Here is a 21762-nt window from a genome sequence, read left to right as displayed (position 1 = left end):
TCCATTTCTGTGCCCACCTTATCCTCCTAAAGGTGGGGACTTGAGGGAAAAACTGGAGAGAAAATAAAGGGGTGACACTGTCTAAAAAGAAATGTATTCACTACCTGACTTATGAAACTGTAATCCCTCTGTACGTAACATTTATAATACAATTTTTTTAAAAAAGAACTATTAAAAACAAAAGAACAATGCTACAACTGGGTGTCAAGGTTCACACCTGTAATCTATCTACTCAGTAGGCTAAAACCATAAAGGACCATGACTACAGGTAAGTTCAGGCAAAAAGTTTACAAGGCTCCATTTCAATCAATAAAAACAAGGCATGGTGACAATTCATTTAAGTTATGGAGGAAGCATAAATAGAAGAATCATAATCCAGACCAGCTTGGGACAAAAATAATACCCTACTAAAAAAAACAATAAAAAAGCAAAAAGGGATGCATTTTTGTTTTTGTTTTTTGTCGGACGTGGGGCTTGAACTCTGGGCCTGAGTGCTGTCCCTCAGCTCTTCAGCTCAAGTCTAGCTCTCTACCACTTGAGCTACAGCGCCACTTCAGGGATGCAGTTCAAGTGGCTTTATACCTAGCAAGCATGATGCCCTGAGTTCAAACCCCAATACTAAAAAAAAACTGATGTGCGCTAGTGACTTATGCTTTTCATCCTAGCTCACAAGAGGCTGAGATCTGAGGATCACAGTGAGACTCTTATCTCCAATAAAACATCAAAAAAGCCAGAAGTAGAGCTGTAGCCCAAATGGTAGAATGCTAGCAATGAGCGAAAAAGCTCAGGGACAGTGCCAAGGCCCTGAGTTCAAGCCTCAGGACCAGTACAAAAAAATGGTATACTTCATGAAGTACACATATGTTAAATTTGTATTAATGAATACAAGTGTGAAATTAAGTACTTATCAGGATACATACATATAGGAGCAAGCAATTTCTTAGGGTGAACAAATGTAGAACTGAGTAATTATGGGAAATGTAACATCATCGTATTCTCAGTAAGTTGTAAGCAATTTGATTTCTTAGCAATTTATTGACGGTTTCTGACTACATCTTAGTACAACACTCAGAACCCTTGGTCTCTAATTTTTGCTAATCTGAAGAATCCTAACAATATCACATCATCTTATTTGTGATAGGTAAGTCTCTATTCTGGAGACCTTCCTTCTGTTGCCTTTATTTTTCTATTTTTGTACCTATTTCCAATCATTTTAATTACTAGAAAGTATCAGTCCCTTAATTTTATTAGCTATTCAAGACTATTCTTCTATAAAATATTTTTTTGCTGATCAATTTCCACTCCTTTCCTTTTCAGTTTTCTGCATATACCAAATTTAAATCCTTCCAGAGCTGGGACTTGGCCTAGCAGGAATAAGGCCCTACATGCAATATCCACAACATAAAAGAACCCAAAAGGGATACAAGAATAAACCCTATTAGGCTGGGTGACAGTGGCTCATGCCTGTAATACTAGCTACTCAGGAGGCTGAGATCTGAGGATCACGGTGAAAGCTAGCCTGGGCTAAGAGTCTGTGAGACTCGTATCTCCAATAAACCACTAGAAAACTGGAAGTGGCGCTGTGGCTCAAGCGGTAGAGAGCTTGCCTTGAGCTGAAGAGCGCAGGGACACTGCTCAAGCCCAGAGTTCAAGCCACACAACTGACCAAAAAAAAAAAAAGAATAAACCCTATTGGTTATGTATGTTATTTATGGGACAAATGGTATCCTCCCACCATATTTCATTCCTACCTTTTGACATACCCAAGTTCTTAAGTTTGATATAGTCCAATATAGTCCATTATAGATGTGCTATTTTTTTCCCACTGCTGATATGTACACTCGGGATTACTTAATAAGTCTTAGAGTAGGGGTGTAACTTATTGGTAGGGTGGGCTAGCATGAAAGAAGATCTGCTTTTAAACACTAGCACCAAGAAAAGGCAAGGAGGAAGAAAGAAAGGGAAGGGAAGGAGCAAAGGAGGAAAGGAGGGATTGGGGGAGGGAAGGAAGGAATTGAACCCTTATCTACTCAAGATAGTCTATAGTTCCTTCCACATTTTTAATTCTAGTTCTCCTATCTAAGCACAATGTGCAAACAGTACCTTGCAATAGCTAAGGTACCCCAGACTCTCGAGATTCCAGTGGGCTGTTCATGTATGCATTCTCACACTGCCTCTCTCATCATCTCTCTCATAGTTGCAGCATCTTAATGTAACACACAGAATAAACCTACCTTTGACCACGTGTTCTTCAGAATAATGGCTCTCTTTCCATCACCAAGTGCATTCCTAAAAATAGAAACAAGAAATAAAGCATTTAAACAGTCATTCTTTTTTAAAAAAAAAACACTGCATGTTGCATATTTTATGTTCTTGATTTTCTATATTATTATCATCTAGTCAAAAAATAATTTAACTTTGGAAAATCTATAAAATGTATTTCCATTATAGGAAATGTGGAAAATATAGGAAATCAAAAAGAATGCAATGAGTCATCCAGAGTCATGATCACAACTACCAGCAGTAATGGTACTCTATTTCTGGAGCATTTACTGCATGTGTCTTGCCCACTTCATCTCTTTGCTTAGCCATTATTTGTATGTTTTGCTGCACTATTTCTGACTTTTAATGAAGCTTCTTATCTCCAAAAATACAACACCTGAGTGTTTCACTTACCACACCTGCTAAACAAACTACACTGAAGAGAGCTAAGTCTAACTCAATTACTGATTTTCTTGGGAGGCTTTAGGAAGTGACTGAACTCCCTCCCTACTTTCTTTTCTGCAGAATGAATATAATTTGGGTCTAGCTATTCTTTTGTACTAGACACTAAATTACACACTGTGTTAGAAGATGTACTTCAAAAACTGTCAAATGCTAACCAAACCATAGGGAGACCCTCAGTTCCCAGCTTTCTAGCTATCAATGACCTCCTGTTCTGTACCACTGTTAGACACCATTGTACAGAACCCCATGGAACCCAGCACCACTCAAGCATTTTCGAACCCTTAAATCAGCCCCTTCCAATAACCTCACTTATTCTGTCTTACTGGCTCAACTGTTCCTACTGTCTTCTCAGGAGGTCAAACTCACTGGTTTACTGTTTTCCCTTTACCTATTTGTCTACAATAAAATTTACTGGTTCACATTCACACTCATAATTCATCACTCTTAAATTGGGTGCTAGTGGCTTACATCTGGAAACATAGCTATTAGGAGGCTGAGATCTAAGGATTGTGGTTTGAAGCCAGCCCAAGCAGGAAGGCCCATGAGACTCATCTCCAATTAACCAACAAAAAGCTGTAAGCGGAGCTGGGGCTCATGTACTAGAGTGCTAAGGGATAGCAAAGAGGCCCTAAGTTCAAGCCTGAGTACCAAAACCAAAAACCAAAAACAGTAACAAAGAACAATCCAGCTAACTTAAAACCACCAGAAATTAGTAACTATTAAAAGGTTATGTACAAAAACAAGTCAGGAAACTTGACAGAAAAAAAGTTTAACATAATCACTTGATTTATTACAAAAGTAACACTATAGTACATGGAAAAATGCTATTAAGCCAAATGGACATCATACAAACAACAACAACAACAACAAAAAAAAAAACAATTCCAGGGCAGGAAATGTGTCTTAGTGGTAGAGTGCTTGCCTAGCATGCATGAAGCCCTGGGTTTGATTCCTCAGTACCACATAAACAGAAAAAGCCAGAAGTGGTGCTGTGGCTCAAGTGGTAGAGTGCTAGCTAGCTTTGAGCACAGAGAGGCTCCGGGACAGAGTCCAGACCCTGAGTTCAAGCCCCAGGACTTGCCAAAAAAAAAAACCAAAACAAAACAATTCCAGGAGTCTTGAAAATTTAAGTAGCAAAGTTTTAGAACACAGAACATTTTGATGGCCTTAAGGTATACAAAGATTATTTTTTAAAAAAAACAAACACATAAAAAGAAGTACTTACTATAAATGTTAAAATTAGTAACATTTTTGGTGAAACCAATATCAGGAGTGAGAATTCAAGCCACTGAGTATGAGCAGATACATGTAACATATTACAAATATTGTCTAACCAATGATCCTCATCCAGAGCACAAAATAAGAACTTTGCACAAAGCACAAATCAGGAAGTCATTTAACTCAAAGAACAAAAACAAAAAAACAAACACTAACAGGTATTTCACAAAACATCCAGCATTGGGGCTGGGAAGGTGGCTCAGTGGTAGAGTGCTTGCCTTGCATGCATGAGGCCCTGGGTTCGATTCCTCAGTACCACATAAGCAAAAAGAAAAAAAAAGCCGGAAGTGGCGCTCTGGCTCAAGTGGTAGAGCACTAGCTTTGAGCTGAAGAGCTGAGGGACAGCGTCCAGGCCCAGAGTTCAGGCCCCACGACCGGACCCAAAAAACCAAACCAAACCAAACCAAACAAAAAAAAAAATTATCCAGCATTAAGCAAGGGTCAGGGATGTGGCTCAGGTGGTGAGAACTGCCCTTGAAGCATATAGCCTTGAGATCAAAGCGGATCACTACAAAAAAAAGCGGGGGGGGGGGTGAAGGGGCCAATATACATATGAAAACTTACCCAACTTAAACACCCTTAATCAACTTATAAAAATGCACCATATCATGACATATCCACCAGAATATCTAAAATAATGCAAAATATTAAGTGCTGGTAAGAACATGGGACTGAAACTCTCTACTCTGCTGCTAAGATGGTAAAATGATACAATCACACAAGATCTCTGAAAAGTGAAACTGAATGAAAGTATTCCTTTGTCCCCACAATTCCACTATGGTTATACCAAATTTGGTAATATATATTCACAAAACAGCACTATCTTAAATGCCAAGTGCTAGGCACTTACCAAGATGCCCACCAACACAATGCATAAAATGTGGTATATTCATGTGATAGATGAACTCTTTACAAGTGCATGCAACAATATGGATCCTGAAAACAATGCTAATAGCCAAATATAAAAGAGCACGCAGTGCACAGTTCAACTCACATTGCACAAAACTAGGTTAAAGTAACCTATGGAGTCGTATAGTAATCCTGGGGGGACAAAGTAGATAGGGACTGGAAGGTGGAACAAGCAGGACTTCAGAGGCACTGGGCTTGTGAGGCAGGTGCTGGCTTCAGTTGGTGGATTTCTGAAAATTCAACTATACACTTAATGTTGGATTATGTGTCAATCTGTGTTCTAAGATTACAAGGAAAGTTTCTTTTCCTGGAATCTAATGTCTGGTTTGACCTGTGAATCACTGTAGCGATGCTGCCATCCTGAGAAGGTGGCCTGCTGACTAAGTCACAGTCTGGTCTAGAAGAATGTAGTGTCTTATGACACCCTAGAGCCACCTTCTTTTTGAAATTCTAAATGCGGTTCTCTTCACCATTTGAACCAGTTCAATCAGTTTAGTAGTATCTAAAGCCCAAAACATGTAATCCAATGGTGGGTGTGCCTTCTGGGCTTCACACTCTCTCCAGAGCTGTTACAACTGTTTACACTAGCTGACCATGTCTTTAAATTTCTCAATTCACACTAATAATTGTCTTCTATTTCAAGCTTCTCCCTGACATCTTCTATGGGTACTAAACGATGTTCTGACTGCTAAATCCAAATACTTTATAACTGCTTCTCAGCAGCCTAGATACTGCTGGTCACTCACCTACTTCTGTAACTCTACCCTGATAAGACTTCTGTCTGTCCACCTCTGAATAGTCTCCTGGGCTGGTGCATCCTTAGTAAGAGTTAATGGTCAGTAAATGGCCATCAACTATTAGTGTTCCTCAAGCTAAATCCGTGTTCCTCTTCTAGTCTCAACCAATGTCTTTTCTAGGCCAGTTGGTCTCAACTGGGAAGCTTGGGAAGCTTCTCAAAGCCACAAAAAGCCCCATGCCTAAGCTTTAACCTTGATAGATTAAACCACAATCTCTGGAATGGATGGTCTTTCTTCAAAGTTCAAGGGATTCCTAATGCATAGTCTACGTTGAGACCTACTTGTCCGAGTAACCTCATCCTAATCTCCAAGATCCAATCAAGGTCAACTACGTCAAACATGTTTCTTACTCTATTTAGTTCCAGACTCCCTAACTTATTGCTTCATAATATTCCAATGTTGTTGTTCCACAGACACTTCAGTATGTACAAGAGTAAAGTCAAGTTCTGCCTCATAAAAATGTATTCCTTTCCAAATGATCACAGTGTCAAAAAGAGGGCTTAGAAGCCCCAGGCTAAGCCAGAAACTTCAGAGCAGTTCTCCTCACTGCCTTCTCTCTCATTTCCCAGCAACCACCATCGATCAACTTTAATTTAACTATCTTAATCCTTCCACTTTTCCTTTTCCATAGCTACTATACTAATCCAAACCTTTACTATCACCAGACGGGAGTCCTACAACTGCCACCAACACTTCAAACAATCTCCGCACTGCAAGCAGCATGGCTTTTTTAAGTACTACTACCTCCTCCCTCCAGTTGAAAATCTGCTTACCAGTCATAGCCTCAAAGTAGCCTACATGGCCACATCCTACAACTCAAGCCAAGTGTGCCAACTAAATTACAATAAGCTCCTGCTCATCCGAACCACAGCAGCCAGGTGAACAAGTTTGACTTCAGACAGCAACGAAACAGCAGATCTATGAAAATGAAGTGACTTAAGAGATAGAAATGGCTGTTTACTATCGAAAACTGTAACTTGTGTTTGCCCCACCAACTGCCTCATACACACAGTAGACATTTCAATAAAGCATATTTATTTTCCCTCCTCTAGTCTCCATGTACATTTACTAGAGTAACTACTCCTCAATACTTTTCCTTCTTCATCCCTAATTCTATCTAATGGCGATAGAGGGGACCAATCATACACCTCAGTCTTTTTCTTATTCTGGGATCTTAAAATCTGGTAAGACCACCAGATTCTCTTTTTTTCTAGGCCCAGATTAGCCAGTTCTGTGGTGATAGGTGACTTAGTAATTAATCACTCAGTTATCAGCCTTAAGGCCAACTCCAAAGATTCTATCATTGATGGTAATCTGTGATCACCTGCATCAATTTCTTAACTGATTCTAGATCTGGCTGGGGAAGGAGATGCTATTTATTGACTCTCTCATTACTTTCAAGGACTAACTAGATCAACAAAGAAATAATAACTCCAAAAGTTTCTATTTTTGGTCATTCGTGGGGCTTCAATCTCCTCAAATGGCCTGTATGCTGTCCCTGAGGACACTCAAGGCTAGCGCTCTCTCACTCTGAGCCATAGCTCCACTTCTGGTTTTCTGGTGGTAAATTGAAGGTAAGAGTCTCATGGACTCTTATAGGCTAGCTGATCCCAAGATCTCAACCTCCTGAGGAACTAAGATTACAGGCATGAGCCACCAGCTACTGGCTAATGAATGTTTATTTATAAGCAATGAATTAGTCATTTTGCAAATTTTATAAAGCAGCGGATTCTGAAAAGTAACAGGAAATGGATCTATGCTGGACATGAGTTTTTAGTATATTCTTTTCTAATCAGACTTTTATCATATGCATTTGCTTGGTTTCATTTTAAAAAGTGTACCCCAGGGCTGGGAATATGGCTTAGCAGTAGAGTGCTGGCCTAGCATGCATGAAGCCCTGGGTTCAATTCCTCAGTACCACATGAACAGGAAAAGCTGGAAGTGGCACTGTGGCTCAAGTGGTAGAGCACTAGCCTTGAGCACAGAGAGGCTCAAGGACAGTGCCCAGGCTCTGAGTTCAAGCTCCAGTACCAGAAAAAAAAAAAAAAAAAGAATGTACCCCAAAGAATATTGTAAAGTTGTTTTCTTCAAAAGCTAATTCAGTGGCTTTTAAATAAAAATAAAATTTATATAAATCTGAGCGTTAAAATCAGGACTAAATTCACCAACGCAGCATATTCAAACTAAAGCCCACACACAAATTTAAATTATCACAGAAAGCTGCTATAGCTCTGGTCTCAGAGAATTTAGAAAACACAATACAGGAGTCAGTTAAAGTCTGTTTGTTACTAATCATGGTTGGTAAGTGATGGGAGGGAATATGACGTGATAGATTCATAAATACCAAAAAGTCAAGTAAAAAACTTGAAAAATTCCATGAATTTCCAAAGCAATTAAAAAATATTCAAAGCTAATTTTTTCCTTTCTCCAATTACATTTCCCCTTACAATGGTCATTATACCCCAGAATTAGAATTTTCTACATGTGCACCATTCAGATAACACTAAATTAAACAGTAAGTAAGCAATGCCTGCTATAAATACCACATCAACTATTCTAAGTACCTCAGGTAGAGATATGTCCAACTCCCTTTTCTGGATTCTCCCTGAGCTGAAATTTTCTGGATATTTTAATTACAATTACCACTCGACTAAGATCCTATAGGTAACAAAACTATAAAAAGTACACTTCTAGAAGACCAGACTCTCATCAAAGTGAGGAGACCTGGGATTCTTCATGGCACACATTCTTAACCTTGAAGGCTCCAAAGGAGATCAGCTGTGGTGGCCAGAGGGACAGGAGGCAGTAGAGATGTCCCATGTCTGTACCTACCGTCCCCCTCAAACCCATTTTCAAGCACATCTATAACCTAGAGACATTTCGATTGGCTCTTAGACTCACCTACATCCAAATCAAAGGTGATTTCTGGCCAGGTGGGTAGCTGTAACCCGAACTACTCAGGAGGCTGAAGATCATTGTTCAAAGTCTGCCTAGGTAACAAACTCTATGAAATTTTTATCACCAATTAACTACCAAAAAGCTAGAAGTAGAGCTGTGGCTCAAGTGGTAGAATGCTAGCCTTGAACAAAATTGCTCAGGGCAGTCCCAAGCCCCGAGTTTAAGCCTTAGGACCAGCATGTATGTGCAAGCGCGTGCACGCATGCACACGCACACTCACACACAGGTGATCAGATTTACACAGTTATTTTAAATTAAAATCACTACCACAACCATCTTCACCACTTATGAATGAAGCATATTTTCCAACTCACTCTTCACTAATCTCAAGCTTTTTCTCCTTGCCACTAGCCTTAAAATACATGTTTTGTTTTTTAACCTTTTCATTTTTACTTATTTTAACCTTGATGTTTCATGATCACAGTCTTGGGTTATTTTTACCTTCGTGTGCATTTTAAGTCACACTTTGTTTCACTTTTTTCCCCACATTTCAAGTATACATAAAAGAGAATGACATTAACACAATGAACACTCATGTACTATTTGTGAACCAACTCAGCAAGAAATTCACATTTTGCCATATTTACTTCAGCTCTTTTTTTTTCCCCCAGGTTACAGTTGAAATCACTGTGCATACCCCTCCCTCCTCCAAATCCTTTTCCCTCCTTCTCAGAGATAGCCATTCCTCTGGTTTTTAACATGCCCATGCATTTTTAAACACTTTCAATACATACTCTTTATTATAGATATGCACATTTGTTTTTGCATGTTTTGGACATTACATAAATGGCAGCATGCTGTACAAATCATTCTGCAACTGTTTATTTTCACTCAACATTACATTCATTTTAACGACTGTTTAGAATTCCATTGTATGAATATACCATAACTTATCCATTCTCTTAGTGATGGATATTTAGGTTGCTTCCACATCTGTACTCTTATAGACAATGCTATATGAAGCCTTGTGTCTCCTTGGGTACACATTTGGGTTTGGAAGGGATTACCCTAGAAGTGGGCTGCACATCTTCACCTTGTCAGATTGCTCTCCAAAGTGACCGTACCAATTTATACTTTCTCCAGACGAGTATGAAAGTTTCCTTTGTTCCACATCCTCTCAAACACTTGGTATTACAAGGTTTTTACAAGTTTTTGCCAATCTGATGGGTATGAAAGAGAAACTTATAGTTTTTAATCTGCATGTCATGTAAGGATAATCAGGTTCTAGTAAATGTTTGACTATTGGATCACTTGTTTATGTTTAAACACATTTCCCCTTTATTTTATTGTCAGCTTAGCATAGCAACTAACCACAGAGACTCTGCATCTAGGCTTAACTAGATTCAAAGTTTGGCTTCAGCACATCTACCTAATATGCTTGGCCTCTATCTCAGTATCAACCTCTCACAGCTGTAAGGGTTTTACAAGTAAATATGTAGAAAGTACTTAGAAGAGCATCAGCCATGTTGTAAAGTATAGCACTATTTTACCCTTTAAGAGATTATTGCCAAAATTATTTTTCCAATTGGATGTTTTCAATATTTCAATATGTACTTTCTAAATTTTTAAGATTCAATTATTTCAGCATAATTTTAGCATTCTTGGTTTGAATCAGTATATTCCCCTTTTTCTGGAATTAATCTAAAATATTTAAAATATTCCATTGCAGTTCCTTTAAAGTTAAATTCTTGCTTTCACAAAGCAAATAAGAAGTCTGGCCCTGTGGAACTGAGGAGTGGCATCCTTACCTGAATTGGGTGGAGGGCAGATGCTTTGTCCCTAGCTAACCCTGCAGCTGCTCAGCCAGATTCCCATGGCAGATCTAGCATCACTTTGAGTTTCCAAACATCTCAATCCTTGCAATTTATCTATAAACCATTCTTTAGGGCATATGTACTCCTGTATTGGTGGCACATCTTACCGTTGACAACATTCCTAAGTCACATCATCTACTAACTTCATCAAAAGGTAGACTCTGAAAACATTTTCCCTATACTGCTGTGCCAATCACAGGGACAATGTGTGAGATAGGAAACTTGAGCAAGACCTAGTTATCAAACCTTCAGGTACCAAGGAGGCATCCAACTCATATTGGTCTTTGCCTAATAAGGAACAATGGGCTCTTAAGTGGGGCTAATCTGCCCGCAGGGGAAGCAGTGTTCAATGACATGCTAGGACATCAAGGAGGTACAAGGATAAATCCTACCCTGCTCTTGGCTTTTACCTCGCCAAGCTAGCAGGCCTCAGTGTTTCTACCTTCATTTATCTCCTCTCTCAGAAGGGTTTTAGGAGGATCTCCTCATGTATCTAGCAATAAGTACTAAGGAAAACAAATTACTCCGGTCTGCTCTTAGCTCTGAGAGCTAGAGGATAACCTCTTCCCACAAAGGTTTCAGACAAGTACCTCAATTTACCCAAGAGGCTAGCCAAGTTGTAAACCTATCCATCTGCTCTTGAAAGCACACAGATTCACCTTCATACAGCATAGAATATCTGCAACTCTGGACCTCGCCAGAGGCAATAACCTAGATATTTGCAGCTCATTCTTTGTCAGAACCAGTTGAGAACAGTGGTATTGATGAAAGACTGTGTTAAGCCCATCCAATCCTCTAGTCTAGAAAGCCTCAGATTATCCATGGTTTAAGCCACCTAAAAGCTGCATAATGTTAATATAGCAGTATTCTCCAAGGTGGATGGATTACTGGTGATTTTTATTTTCTTCTTTTTAAACTCTTGTATTTTCCAAATTTTCTACCATGAGAATGTGTTCTGTTTATAATAAAAGAAAAACACAGTAAGTGTTATTTTTTAAGCTACATTCTAAGAACATACTATCTTCCCCACTCCCACATCCCAATATGAAATGCTTCTACTGAAAAACAACTGATTATCAGGCTCCCAGCTGTCATGACTTCACCAAAAAACCCATTTGTAAAACTACAAACTGCATTTCCAAAAGAAAAAAAGCATTTTCTTCTTGTGAACAGTGATAGTGCTAAGATTTTTTTCTACTTTATCATTCAATTAACATTACTAGCAAGGCATAAAAATTTATTTCAGATGCAAATATGAAAAGGTCATGCATATATCAAATCCATTTCTTAAAATTGCAAGTTTTTTTTCTAAAAAGGGGAATGGAAAGATGTATAAGCAAGAGTAATAGAGGGGTGAATGTGATAAAATTATATTATATCCATGAGTGGAAATATCATAATGAATCCCTTCACATTGTATAATATTTGCATAAATAAATGAGAAATTTCTCCAACTAAGCCGCTAGTGTCTTGTGAACAATGAGTACTTGCTCTCAGGATCCTAGATTTAACTAGGTTTTCTACTTGTAAGGCTCTGAATATTTTTCTACAGTGGATGTACTATTAGATCACCTTAAGCCCTTCTAACAGAAAAGCAGGACATAATGAAATACAATAGTCTATATTGCTAGATATTCCTATTTATAATTTATGTCCTAATTTTTAACTAAGGCTGGGTGTCAATGGCTTACACTTGTAATCCTAACTTAGGAGGCTAAGATCTGAGTATCATGGTTCAAGTCCAACCCGGGCAGGAAAATTCATGAGAGTCATCTCCAATTAATCACCAAGAGCTGAAATGGAACTGTGGATCAAGTGGTAGAGCACTAAGCCTTGAGCACAAAAGCTCAAGAGACAGTGCACCCAGATTCTGAGTTCAAGTCCTAGGACTGACATGAGACAGAGAGAGAGAGACAGACAAGACAGGAAGAGAGGGAGGAAGGGAGGGGAAGAAAAAGAAAGAGAGAGAGAAAGAAAGAAAGAAAAAAAGAAAGGGAGAAAGAGAGAAGGAAAGAAGAAAGAAAGAAAGAAAGAAAGAAAGAAAGAAAGAAAGAAAGAAAGGAAGAAAGGAAGAAAGGAAGAAAGGAAGAAAGGAAGAAAGGAAGGAAGAAAGAAAGGAAGGAAGAAAGAAAGAAAGAAAGAAAGAAAGAAAGAAAGAAAGAAAGAAAGAAAGAAAGAAAGAAAGAAAGAAAGAAAGATTAGTTTAACTAAGGGGGACTAAAATCATGATAGTGCCTATCTAATTCTTTTTCAACTGGTAAGTAAAAGCTCAGTTTTAATTCAACATATGGAACTAAGAATTAATTATGATTCCATTCTAAGAGTAATGCCATTATATTTCTGTACTTGTTCTCACTTATAAAGCACATTTAAATTTTCATACCAAGACAAACAGATAACATATATAGCAAAAATGCTTATGCCAAAATTCTACAGATTTAATAGAGCAAAAGGAGCCAACATGCTTTTTTTTTTTTTTTTGGCCAGTCGTGGGGCTTGAACTCTGGGTTTGGGCTCTGTCCCTAAGCTCTTCAGCTCAAGGCAAGTGCTCTACCACTTGAGCTACAGCGCCACTTCCGCTAACATGCTATAGGATATTAACATCATACATCTGTGTTTAAATGCGGGCATCACTACTTGCTAGTTGGTCCTCAAGTAAAATCTGGAGATGGTGGGTGCCAAGGGATTTAAATAAACCTGTGAAATAATGCACCCATGTGCTTTCACTCCACAGCTGCTGTGTCGCAGTTATGCATCAAGTCTATGGTGTTCTTTTTAACCCTTCACTATTTCTGATAAAGAGCTATGGCAGGGATGTGTTGGACACCTTTAAAATAGCAATGTTTCCCCCAAATGGGCATTTAGCCTAACAATTCAGTAACTGGGACACATTATTAAACTTACCTAAGCTGTCCAGTACGAAGAAAACAAAGAGCTCGGTTACCATAAAGAACGTAGCACTCAGGTCTTAAAATAGAAGTAAATACTTAGTCAGCAAAGCACACATTACACAGCAAACAAACAAAAATTATACTGAAAACATAAGGACTAAAAAACTTTAAAAACTTTACATCTATGTGGCAGAACAGAAAGTACATAGGATTCTGAGCTATAACTGGCTGCTTCTGGGCCTTCACTACCTCAGTAACCTTGTTCAAACTACTGCTCTCATGAATAATTCTTATTGTAACTTCGGGTTATTGGAAGGATTAGATGAGATGTACTATTTCAAAGCTACAGTGTAGGCTGAAATTGTAATTACTTATAGAAATCAGACATCCAACCTTGACAAAGAACCCAGGCAAAGTAAGCCTATAAACTGCAATGGTAACTTTGCAGCTTCCAGTTTTGTTCAGAATGGATTCTTTTCTGAGTCTTCCTCAGCTGAACAGAGAAGCAGCAACTGGATTCATTTGTGGAAATAAAGGAGAAAAGCAGGTGTATAGAGCATCCTACAAAGCTGTAATGGTCAGTAGAAACAGGTATATACAGGCATACATGCGAATTATACATATATATGTTAAATATATATTAGAAATATGTGTGTGTAATCTTCTGTTATATACCTGAAGGAAAACTACAAACTTCTAAAAGTTGAGTGACAAGGGAGAGAGAGAGAGAGAGCACATGCATTCTCTCACAATTACAACTATTTTCTTACAAAAGGTCCCTCAAAGAAAGTAAAACCAGCATGGGCAGCAAACTTTTTTTTTTTTTTTTTTTAATTGATGGGGCTTGAATGCAGGGCCTGAGCACTGTCTCTAAACCTCTTGGTGCTTGACTAGCATTCTACCACTTGAGCCACATCACCACTTCCAGTTTTTGAGTGGTTAATTGGAGATAAGAGTCTCACGGAGAGCTGGGAAGGTGGCTCAGTGGTAGAGTGCTTGCCTTGCATGCATGAGGCCCTGGGTTCCATTCCTCAGCACCACATAAACAGTGGTGCTATGGTTCAAGTGTAAAGTGCTAGCCTTGAGCTGAAGAGCTGAGGGACAGCACCTAGGCACAGAGCTCAGGCCCCATGACCCCCCCCCCCAAAAAAAAAAGTAGTCATGGAGACTTTTTTCCACATGCTGGCTTTGAACCATGATCCTCAGATCTCAGCCTCCTTAATAGCTAGATTGCAGGCATGTGCCACCAGTGCCTGACTTATTTATTGATTGATTTATTGCCAGTCCTGGGGCTTGAACTCTGGGCCTTGGTGCTGTCCCTGAGCTCCTTTTGCTCAAGGCGAGTGCTCTTATCACTTGAGCTACAATGTCACTTCCTTGGGCAGTATCTTATGTTTTTTGTTTTGTTTTGTTTTTTGGTGGGTCATGGGGCAAGAACTCTGGGCCCGAACGCTCTTCAGCTCAAGGTTAGCGCTCTACACTTGAGCCACAGTGCCACTTCCGACTTTTTCTGCTTATGTGGTACTGAGGAATCAAACCCAGGGCCTCATGCATGCTAGGCAAGCACTCTACCACTGAGCCACCCCCTTCCCAGCCCCTGGGCAGCATCTTATGTACGCCTTTTGACCAGTTAACAATTTTGAGAGTGATTAATTGACAGGAAAATAAGAAGACATCAGAGATGGCCCTACGAAGGAGCAGGTTAGAGCCAAATCTACTCTTTTGCCTGACTGGCTTGAGTTATATTACTTGATGGGCTCATATATTCAGGCTCTTGGATACAACTACAACCTAGATCTGTAAAGTCTGTTCTGCATAGCAAACTGGAAGATACCTGCGATTCCTCATACCACTTTTGTTTTGCCTAACTCCTAACTTTATCTGCCACATAGAAAGGGTTTCATTATTCTTTCTCTTACCTATATTCAATGGCTCTGGTGTAATAGATAATAGCTACATCAAATCTTTGGTTGGAAAATTCTTCATTTCCTTTCATTCTCATCAGTTCTCCTTGCTGAGAAACCAAGGTGAAAGAAAATTCATCAATTAGCTACAAAGATAATCAAGAACCCAATACCTGGAAAAAAATGAATCTGGGTTTCTACCTTGAAATAACCTAGGAGATTACCTATGGAAAAAATGAAAATGTAATCTCCACTACTATAGCATATACAGTCAGCCTTCTGTATTTTTGAGTGCTGGCTGCAGATTCTGTATTTATGTAATCTCCAGTACTATGGCATATACAGTCGGCCTTCTATATTTTATTTATTTTTTGGCCTTCTATATTTATGAGTGCTGGTTGCAGATTCAATGAAGCACAGATAAAAAATATTTAGGAAGAGAATATATTGAATATGTTGTCATTATTTTCTAAGCAATATAATTAAAAAAACTATATAGATAGCATTTGTATTGTACTAGGTACTATAAATAATACAGAGATGGTGTGAAATATACAGAAACATGTATACATTATTTTATATGAGGGTTGGGGACATCTGCAGATTTTGGTATCAGAGGGTGGCCTATTACCAATCCTTCCCAAACTGAAAGGCAACTATATATTGAAGCAAAGTTTTCTCTAATACTCAATTCTACTTGTTAAAGGACTATTTACTGGGTAAACAAAAGATATATTATAAATAGACATTAAAATAATTGTTTTTTGATGGTACTATTTGGCAAGCCCACTTTCTCTTTTTTCTCACTTCTTCTGAGGCCCACTTTTAAATATCCGTAAGTTATAGCAAGCCAAAAAATGAGATACAAGGTAGAATTTTGGCTTTTGGTTAGCAAGCAAGGTATTACTCAATAAATTTTATTATTTGAAGTAACAAATTAATCAGGTAGATAGATAGTGATTTTAAGGCCCTGTGTTTGATTCCTAGCAAAAAAATCAGTAACTTATATGCAGTGCTGATTAATTATGAACAATGACACTTCAGGTTAGCAAGAACGCCAACAAAAGATGCTATGAACAGAACCAAACTTTTTTTTGTCGGTCATGGGGCTTGATCTGGGCTTGGGCACTGTCCCTGCGCTCTTTAGCTCAAGGCACTCTACAGTTTGAGCCACAGCACCACTTCTGATTTTCTAGTGGTTTTTATTGGAGATAAGAGTCTCACGGACTTTCCTGCCTGGGCTGGCTTTGAACTGTCATCCTCAGATCTCAGCCTCCCGAGTAGCTAGGATTACAGGTGTGAGCCACTGGCGCCCAGCTAGAACCAAAACTTTTTACTTCATTCAAATTTATAAAAATTAAAGGGCTAGAGGCATGGCTCAAGGGGTAGAGCATCAGCCAAATAAGGTGAACTAGTATAGGCCTCTGAGTTCAAGCCTCAGTAGTGGCAACAAACAAAAATAATAATATGCTCATTCACCGGGCACTAGTGCCTCACACCTATTATCCAAGATATTCATTTCAAGCCAGCTCAGGCAGAAGAGAAACTTCAAGACTCCATCTCAACCAGTAAAATACTGAATGGGAGACAGAGCTCAAATAGTAAAGCACCAGCTGTGAACAAGCACAAGTGAGAGGCCCTAAGTTCAATACACACACACACACACACACACACACACACACACACACACACACACACACACACAAAATAAAATAAATGAGCATATTGTAAATTATTCCTTAAAATGTGAATTAAAATCATTATTGAATGAACTATATGATATGTGAATTACATCTTAATAAGGCTGTTAAGCTGGGCACAATGGCTCATGCCTTTAATTCTAGCTGCCTAGGAAGAAAAGATTCAGAAAACAAAGCTCAAGGCCTGTCTAGATAAAAAAATTATTATGATCTCATCTCAACAAATAAGCAGCAAATGTGGTAGGGCACATGTATGAGCCTAGATATGGGAAGGCACAGGCAGGAGGAGCAGCAGCAGGCTAGACCAGGCAAAAGGAGTTGGAAGCCTATCTCAGGTAGTAGTACTCATATAGAAAGTACAGAACCCCATTATCATAAATAACAAATAAACTTGTTAATATCTCAGCTAAAGTCTTTAATTGAGAAAAATCAAATTTCAACTTTAAATTAACAAAAATATATTAGAAAATTCTCATCAGTATATAATTTCTTCTTTTAAATTTTTCTAACTCAAAGTTTATTAAAAATTCCCTTAAATGTATTACACAATTTTTTTTTTTTCGGTCTGTCATGAGCCTAAACTCTGGGTCTGGGCACTGTCCCTGAGCTCTTCAGCTCAAGGCTAGCACTGTACCACTTGAGCCACGGTGCCACTTACAGCTCTTTCTGCTTATGTGGTGCTGAGGAATGGAACACAGGGCCTCATGCATGCAAAGCAAACACTCTACCACTGAGCCACCTTCCCAGCCTCTGTATTACACAATTTTACATCAATTCTGCATACTGTTATCAATTAACAATTTTGTTATTAACTTCCTGACTACTGGAGAGTTTTAACTGCTATGCTTTCAAACATATTTACAGGTAGAGATGTGTCCTCACCTCTGTACAGTCCACACAGCTTTGACCTTTAAATTCTTCAAGCAAATTGCAATTCTCCGTCACAACTCTAGTTATATGATACTTATCTTAGTTTTATTTTTAGAAGAGACAGACACAAAGGGAGAGACAGATAAAGAGAGAATCTGTTAATAAAAACAAACTATATTGATATTCCTCTAATTCTTAGCTTAAGTAAGTCCATAAAGTTCATTAAATTACTGTAGTTCCAAAAAGCCTATGTTTCTTGTAATCTTTCATATGTATATTTGAAAATACACAACTTAGCATGCTACAGAAAACTGATTTATTGCTTGCTCTAAGTTACTCTGTTTCTATTTCTAGTAATAAGGAACCAGCTCTTATCATTGCACTAATTATTACTCAGTAATTCAGAAAATGCTGTCATAACATTTTACAATCAGGACTCAATTACTCAAGATAATCCAAAAGACATTACCAAGGTGCATTGTTCAATAAAACTACATAACACTGGTAAACTGTCTTCTACAGTATTTTAGTATACCAAATAAAGTGTTAAAAAAAATTTTTTTCCTGTCATAGGCTTTACTAGTCACAGGGCTTGAACTCAGGGCTTGGGCACTGTTCCTGAGCTCTTTTGCTCAAGCTAGAGCTCTACTACTTTGAGCCACAACTCCATTTCTGGTTTCTGAAGAGTCTTATGAGCTTTTTTGCCCAGGCTGGTTTTGAACTGCAATCCTCAGATCTCAGCCTCCTGAGTAGCTACGATTACAGGTGTGAGTCACGGCGCCTGGCTAAACTTTTTAAATATTTGACTCTTCATAAATGAAATATATTGATGATGAGAAGTTATTGGAAATAGTAATCTTATAAAAATTTAATAAACTAATTACAATACAGTAGATAATTAAGTTACTGAAAGTGTCCAAAGTTATCAAGCCTCATCAGCCTTTATATTATTTATATATATTTATAGATATTGTCTGTTGTATATATATATAGTTTATATATATATATATAAATTATTCCACCACAATTATAGTTAAAACTCTAGCCATATGTATTCCTCTCCAACAGAATACCTAAAATTTGAGATTCAAGAAAACTTATGGAGCAGAGTCAGGAGAATAATGGTTCAAGATCAGCCTAGGCAAAAGCCAAGGAGATCCTTTCTCAAAAACAAGCTAGGCATGGTGCTACAACCCTGTTATCCCAGTTACCCTGAAGGTAGAGGTAGGAGGATCTCCATTAGAGGCCAGATGCAGAAGGTTAATTTAAGACCCTATCAGAAGAAACAAATCTTACAAAAACACAACAAATATACTGGAGGGAATGGCTCAGTTCATTTAGGCCTTCAGTTCATTCCCTAGTACTGAAAAAGAAGGATCTAGGAAGGTGAACAAATAAATAATACTAAGAGACAGAGCAAGGTTCTAGGAGAAAAAACACTGGCATTGAGATTAGAGAAAATTTTTGAGTTATTATCTAAATTCTACTAGTTACTTTGTACACTGCAGAAAAATCACTTATCTTCTCAAATTCTTCTACAACAGATAATAGCAGCAACCCTTTAGGGCAGTTTTATAAAGGAGAGAGGAAAATGTGAGAGAATCAGAAATAAGCCCATAATGGTGCCTAATGCATGATACTGCTTCTCTGCTTTCTAAAACAAAATCTGACCTAAAATTAGAGGCCTCCAAACTAATGAAGAAAACCTCTGTGACACATACAGTAGCTAAAAAACCTATCAAGAGAGATCTGTACTTAATTCCTCTCCTCCAGAATTCAAGTCAATACACAGTATTTGCTATCTTTTCAGTGAAGATGCAAATTACTGGCCATCATACCTAATAAGAAGCCAAAAAGTTCCTATTTCAAGATTCCTAAAACCATGCTATAAAAACACTGTTAGTCATCAAGTGCTTTAAAGGACAAAATTTCACAAAGTAAGGAAATATGTAAGATAATCTCCTCATACATCAAAGAATAGTAGATTCATCAGGAAAATGAAAATCATGTTAGCGTCTGTTACTTTTATGAATGACAGACATGAGCCATAGCTATCAGCTCTTTCTCTATTATATAGAATAACTACCAACCATCTTTTTTTTTAATATGTCAAAAAAGTAAAGCAGAAAATAGAGAATAAACCTAACTACAAGGGCTAGGTGCCAATGGCTCACCCCAGTCATCCTAGGTACTCAAAACCATCCTGAGCAGACAAATCTGAGAAATTCTTCTCTCCAATTAACCAGCCAAAAAAAAAAAAAGCCAAGCCCAGCGCCGGTGGCTCATGCCTGTAATCCTAGCTACTCAGGAGGCTGAGATCTGAGGATCTCGGTTCAATGCCAGCCCCGGCAGGAAAGTCCGTGAGACTCTTAGCTCCAATAAACCACTAGAAAACCAGAAGTGGTTGTTGTACCCCCGTCGCAGGACCCCCACCAAGAAGACCACCGAGAGTCAGACATTCCAAAATACAAAAAGCAAGGCTTTATTCAGGCGGGCCACAGCTCGGGCCTCGTCCTACACACCAACACAGCAGAGCTCAGGAGGAAGGCCCTGAGCTGAAATTTCACAGGGCTTATAAAGGCAAAAACCACAAAGTTACAGCAACCAGATGTGTTAAGAGGACATTCTAGGGCGATAAGGGGTGATAGGGGGTTATCAGACCATTTCGGCCACGACAATAAAGGGCAGGGAGTTAGCAGACCATTTGGGCTAGGGCAATAAAGGGCAGTAGGGGGTATCTGTGAAGCGAAGGAAGTTTGTGGCCACAGATAACTCTGTTCTTGGGATTTATGTGCGTTCTGGTTAACTTCAACACGGACAGGTCAGTTCCTGGAATGTATGTTTGCTCTAGGTCACTCATAATTTAACATAAATGACAGAATGGCTGATGCCTCAAAATGGAGTTACTTCAACTCTTCATGGTGCTGTGGCTCAAGCGGTAGAGCGCTCACCTTGAGCTGAAGAGCGCAGGGACAGCGCCCAGGCCCAGAGTTCGAGCCCTAGGACCAACCAAAAAAAAAAAAAAAAGCCAAAAGTAAAGTGTAGCTCAAGTGGCAGATCACCAACCTTGAGAGCAAAAGACCCCAAGTTCAAGCTTCAGAATGAGCACAAACAACAAAATGAACAAACAAAAACCCTAAACCTGACAAGGTTAAAACTCTTACTGAAGTATTATAACAGAAGAAAAACATTTTTCAAATGTTCTTAAGACAAATCAGAGACACATAACTATACATCCCATTTTCCTGAATACCTTTAAAAACCCAGTGAACAAGTTACAACACTTACACTTACATTCAGTAAAGAAAATACTTAACATAGGCCAACATTTGTCCACTGATCCTAATTTGGGAAGAATGGTTACATCGCCCGTATATTTTATCCAATTTAAAGCTTCCTCCATTGCCAAGATTTTCTGTTTCAAAAGATGTGAGTATTAATTCTAAACTTGTACATGGCATTATACATTTATATTATACAGCATTTCAGATACTTAATACAAACCTTATACAACTCCCTATTTTCATTATTCCATCAAGCAGTGGAGAAGACTAGGACCCCAACATACAAATTAACAGAAACCATGGTCATACATGTTACATTTTCAAGTGATGTCAGGCCACCCTCAGAGCTTAAGATGCTTCACAACTTGAAAGAGGCTCACAACTTGAAAGGGGCTGCCCTAGGCAGAGGGGGAATGCAAAATAAAACAGACTGGGATTCAGATCTTATCTAAACTAGGGATTCCATCTTTATCCCTAAGGCTAAAGTTACAAATTAAGGTTTGCCTTAGGCAATATATACTTTACTCAGTCTGTGGAAAATAAAAAAATCAGATAAAACATTTGCTGAGCAAACTGGACCATCAGTGCAATGATTCTCATAAAGAGTCAAAAGTTGGCACAACCTTTATC

At 38.5% G+C, this 21762-nt stretch overlaps 1 protein-coding gene across 5 annotated transcripts in view; it reads right to left on the bottom strand.

Moving 5' to 3' along the window:
- Positions 1-21762, bottom strand: part of Ttc3 (tetratricopeptide repeat domain 3) — a 121623-nt gene that overhangs the window by 77326 nt on the left and 22535 nt on the right. For 3 of the 5 annotated variants that reach the window (XM_070030663.1, XM_070030661.1, XM_070030660.1), the window contains exons 7-11: positions 21143-21263; positions 17861-17946; positions 15294-15388; positions 13388-13450; positions 2235-2289 (exon numbers count right to left, since the gene is read on the bottom strand). In XM_070030663.1, the coding sequence (XP_069886764.1) occupies positions 2235-2289; positions 13388-13450; positions 15294-15388; positions 17861-17946; positions 21143-21263 (420 nt within the window). Of the gene's footprint in view, positions 1-2234; positions 2290-9702; positions 9771-13387; positions 13451-15293; positions 15389-17860; positions 17947-21142; positions 21264-21762 lie in introns of those variants that run through there. The other 2 variants (XM_070030665.1, XM_070030664.1) reach the window with 2 other exon arrangements.

This window comes from Dipodomys merriami, unplaced genomic scaffold, assembly GCF_024711535.1.
Source record: "Dipodomys merriami isolate MVZ:Mamm:240054 unplaced genomic scaffold, mDipMer1.0.p SCAF_2, whole genome shotgun sequence".
Classification (NCBI taxonomy): Eukaryota; Metazoa; Chordata; class Mammalia; order Rodentia; family Heteromyidae; genus Dipodomys; species Dipodomys merriami.
Note: the sequence above shows the minus strand (reverse complement) of the source record. Positions and strands in the feature narration are given on the sequence as shown.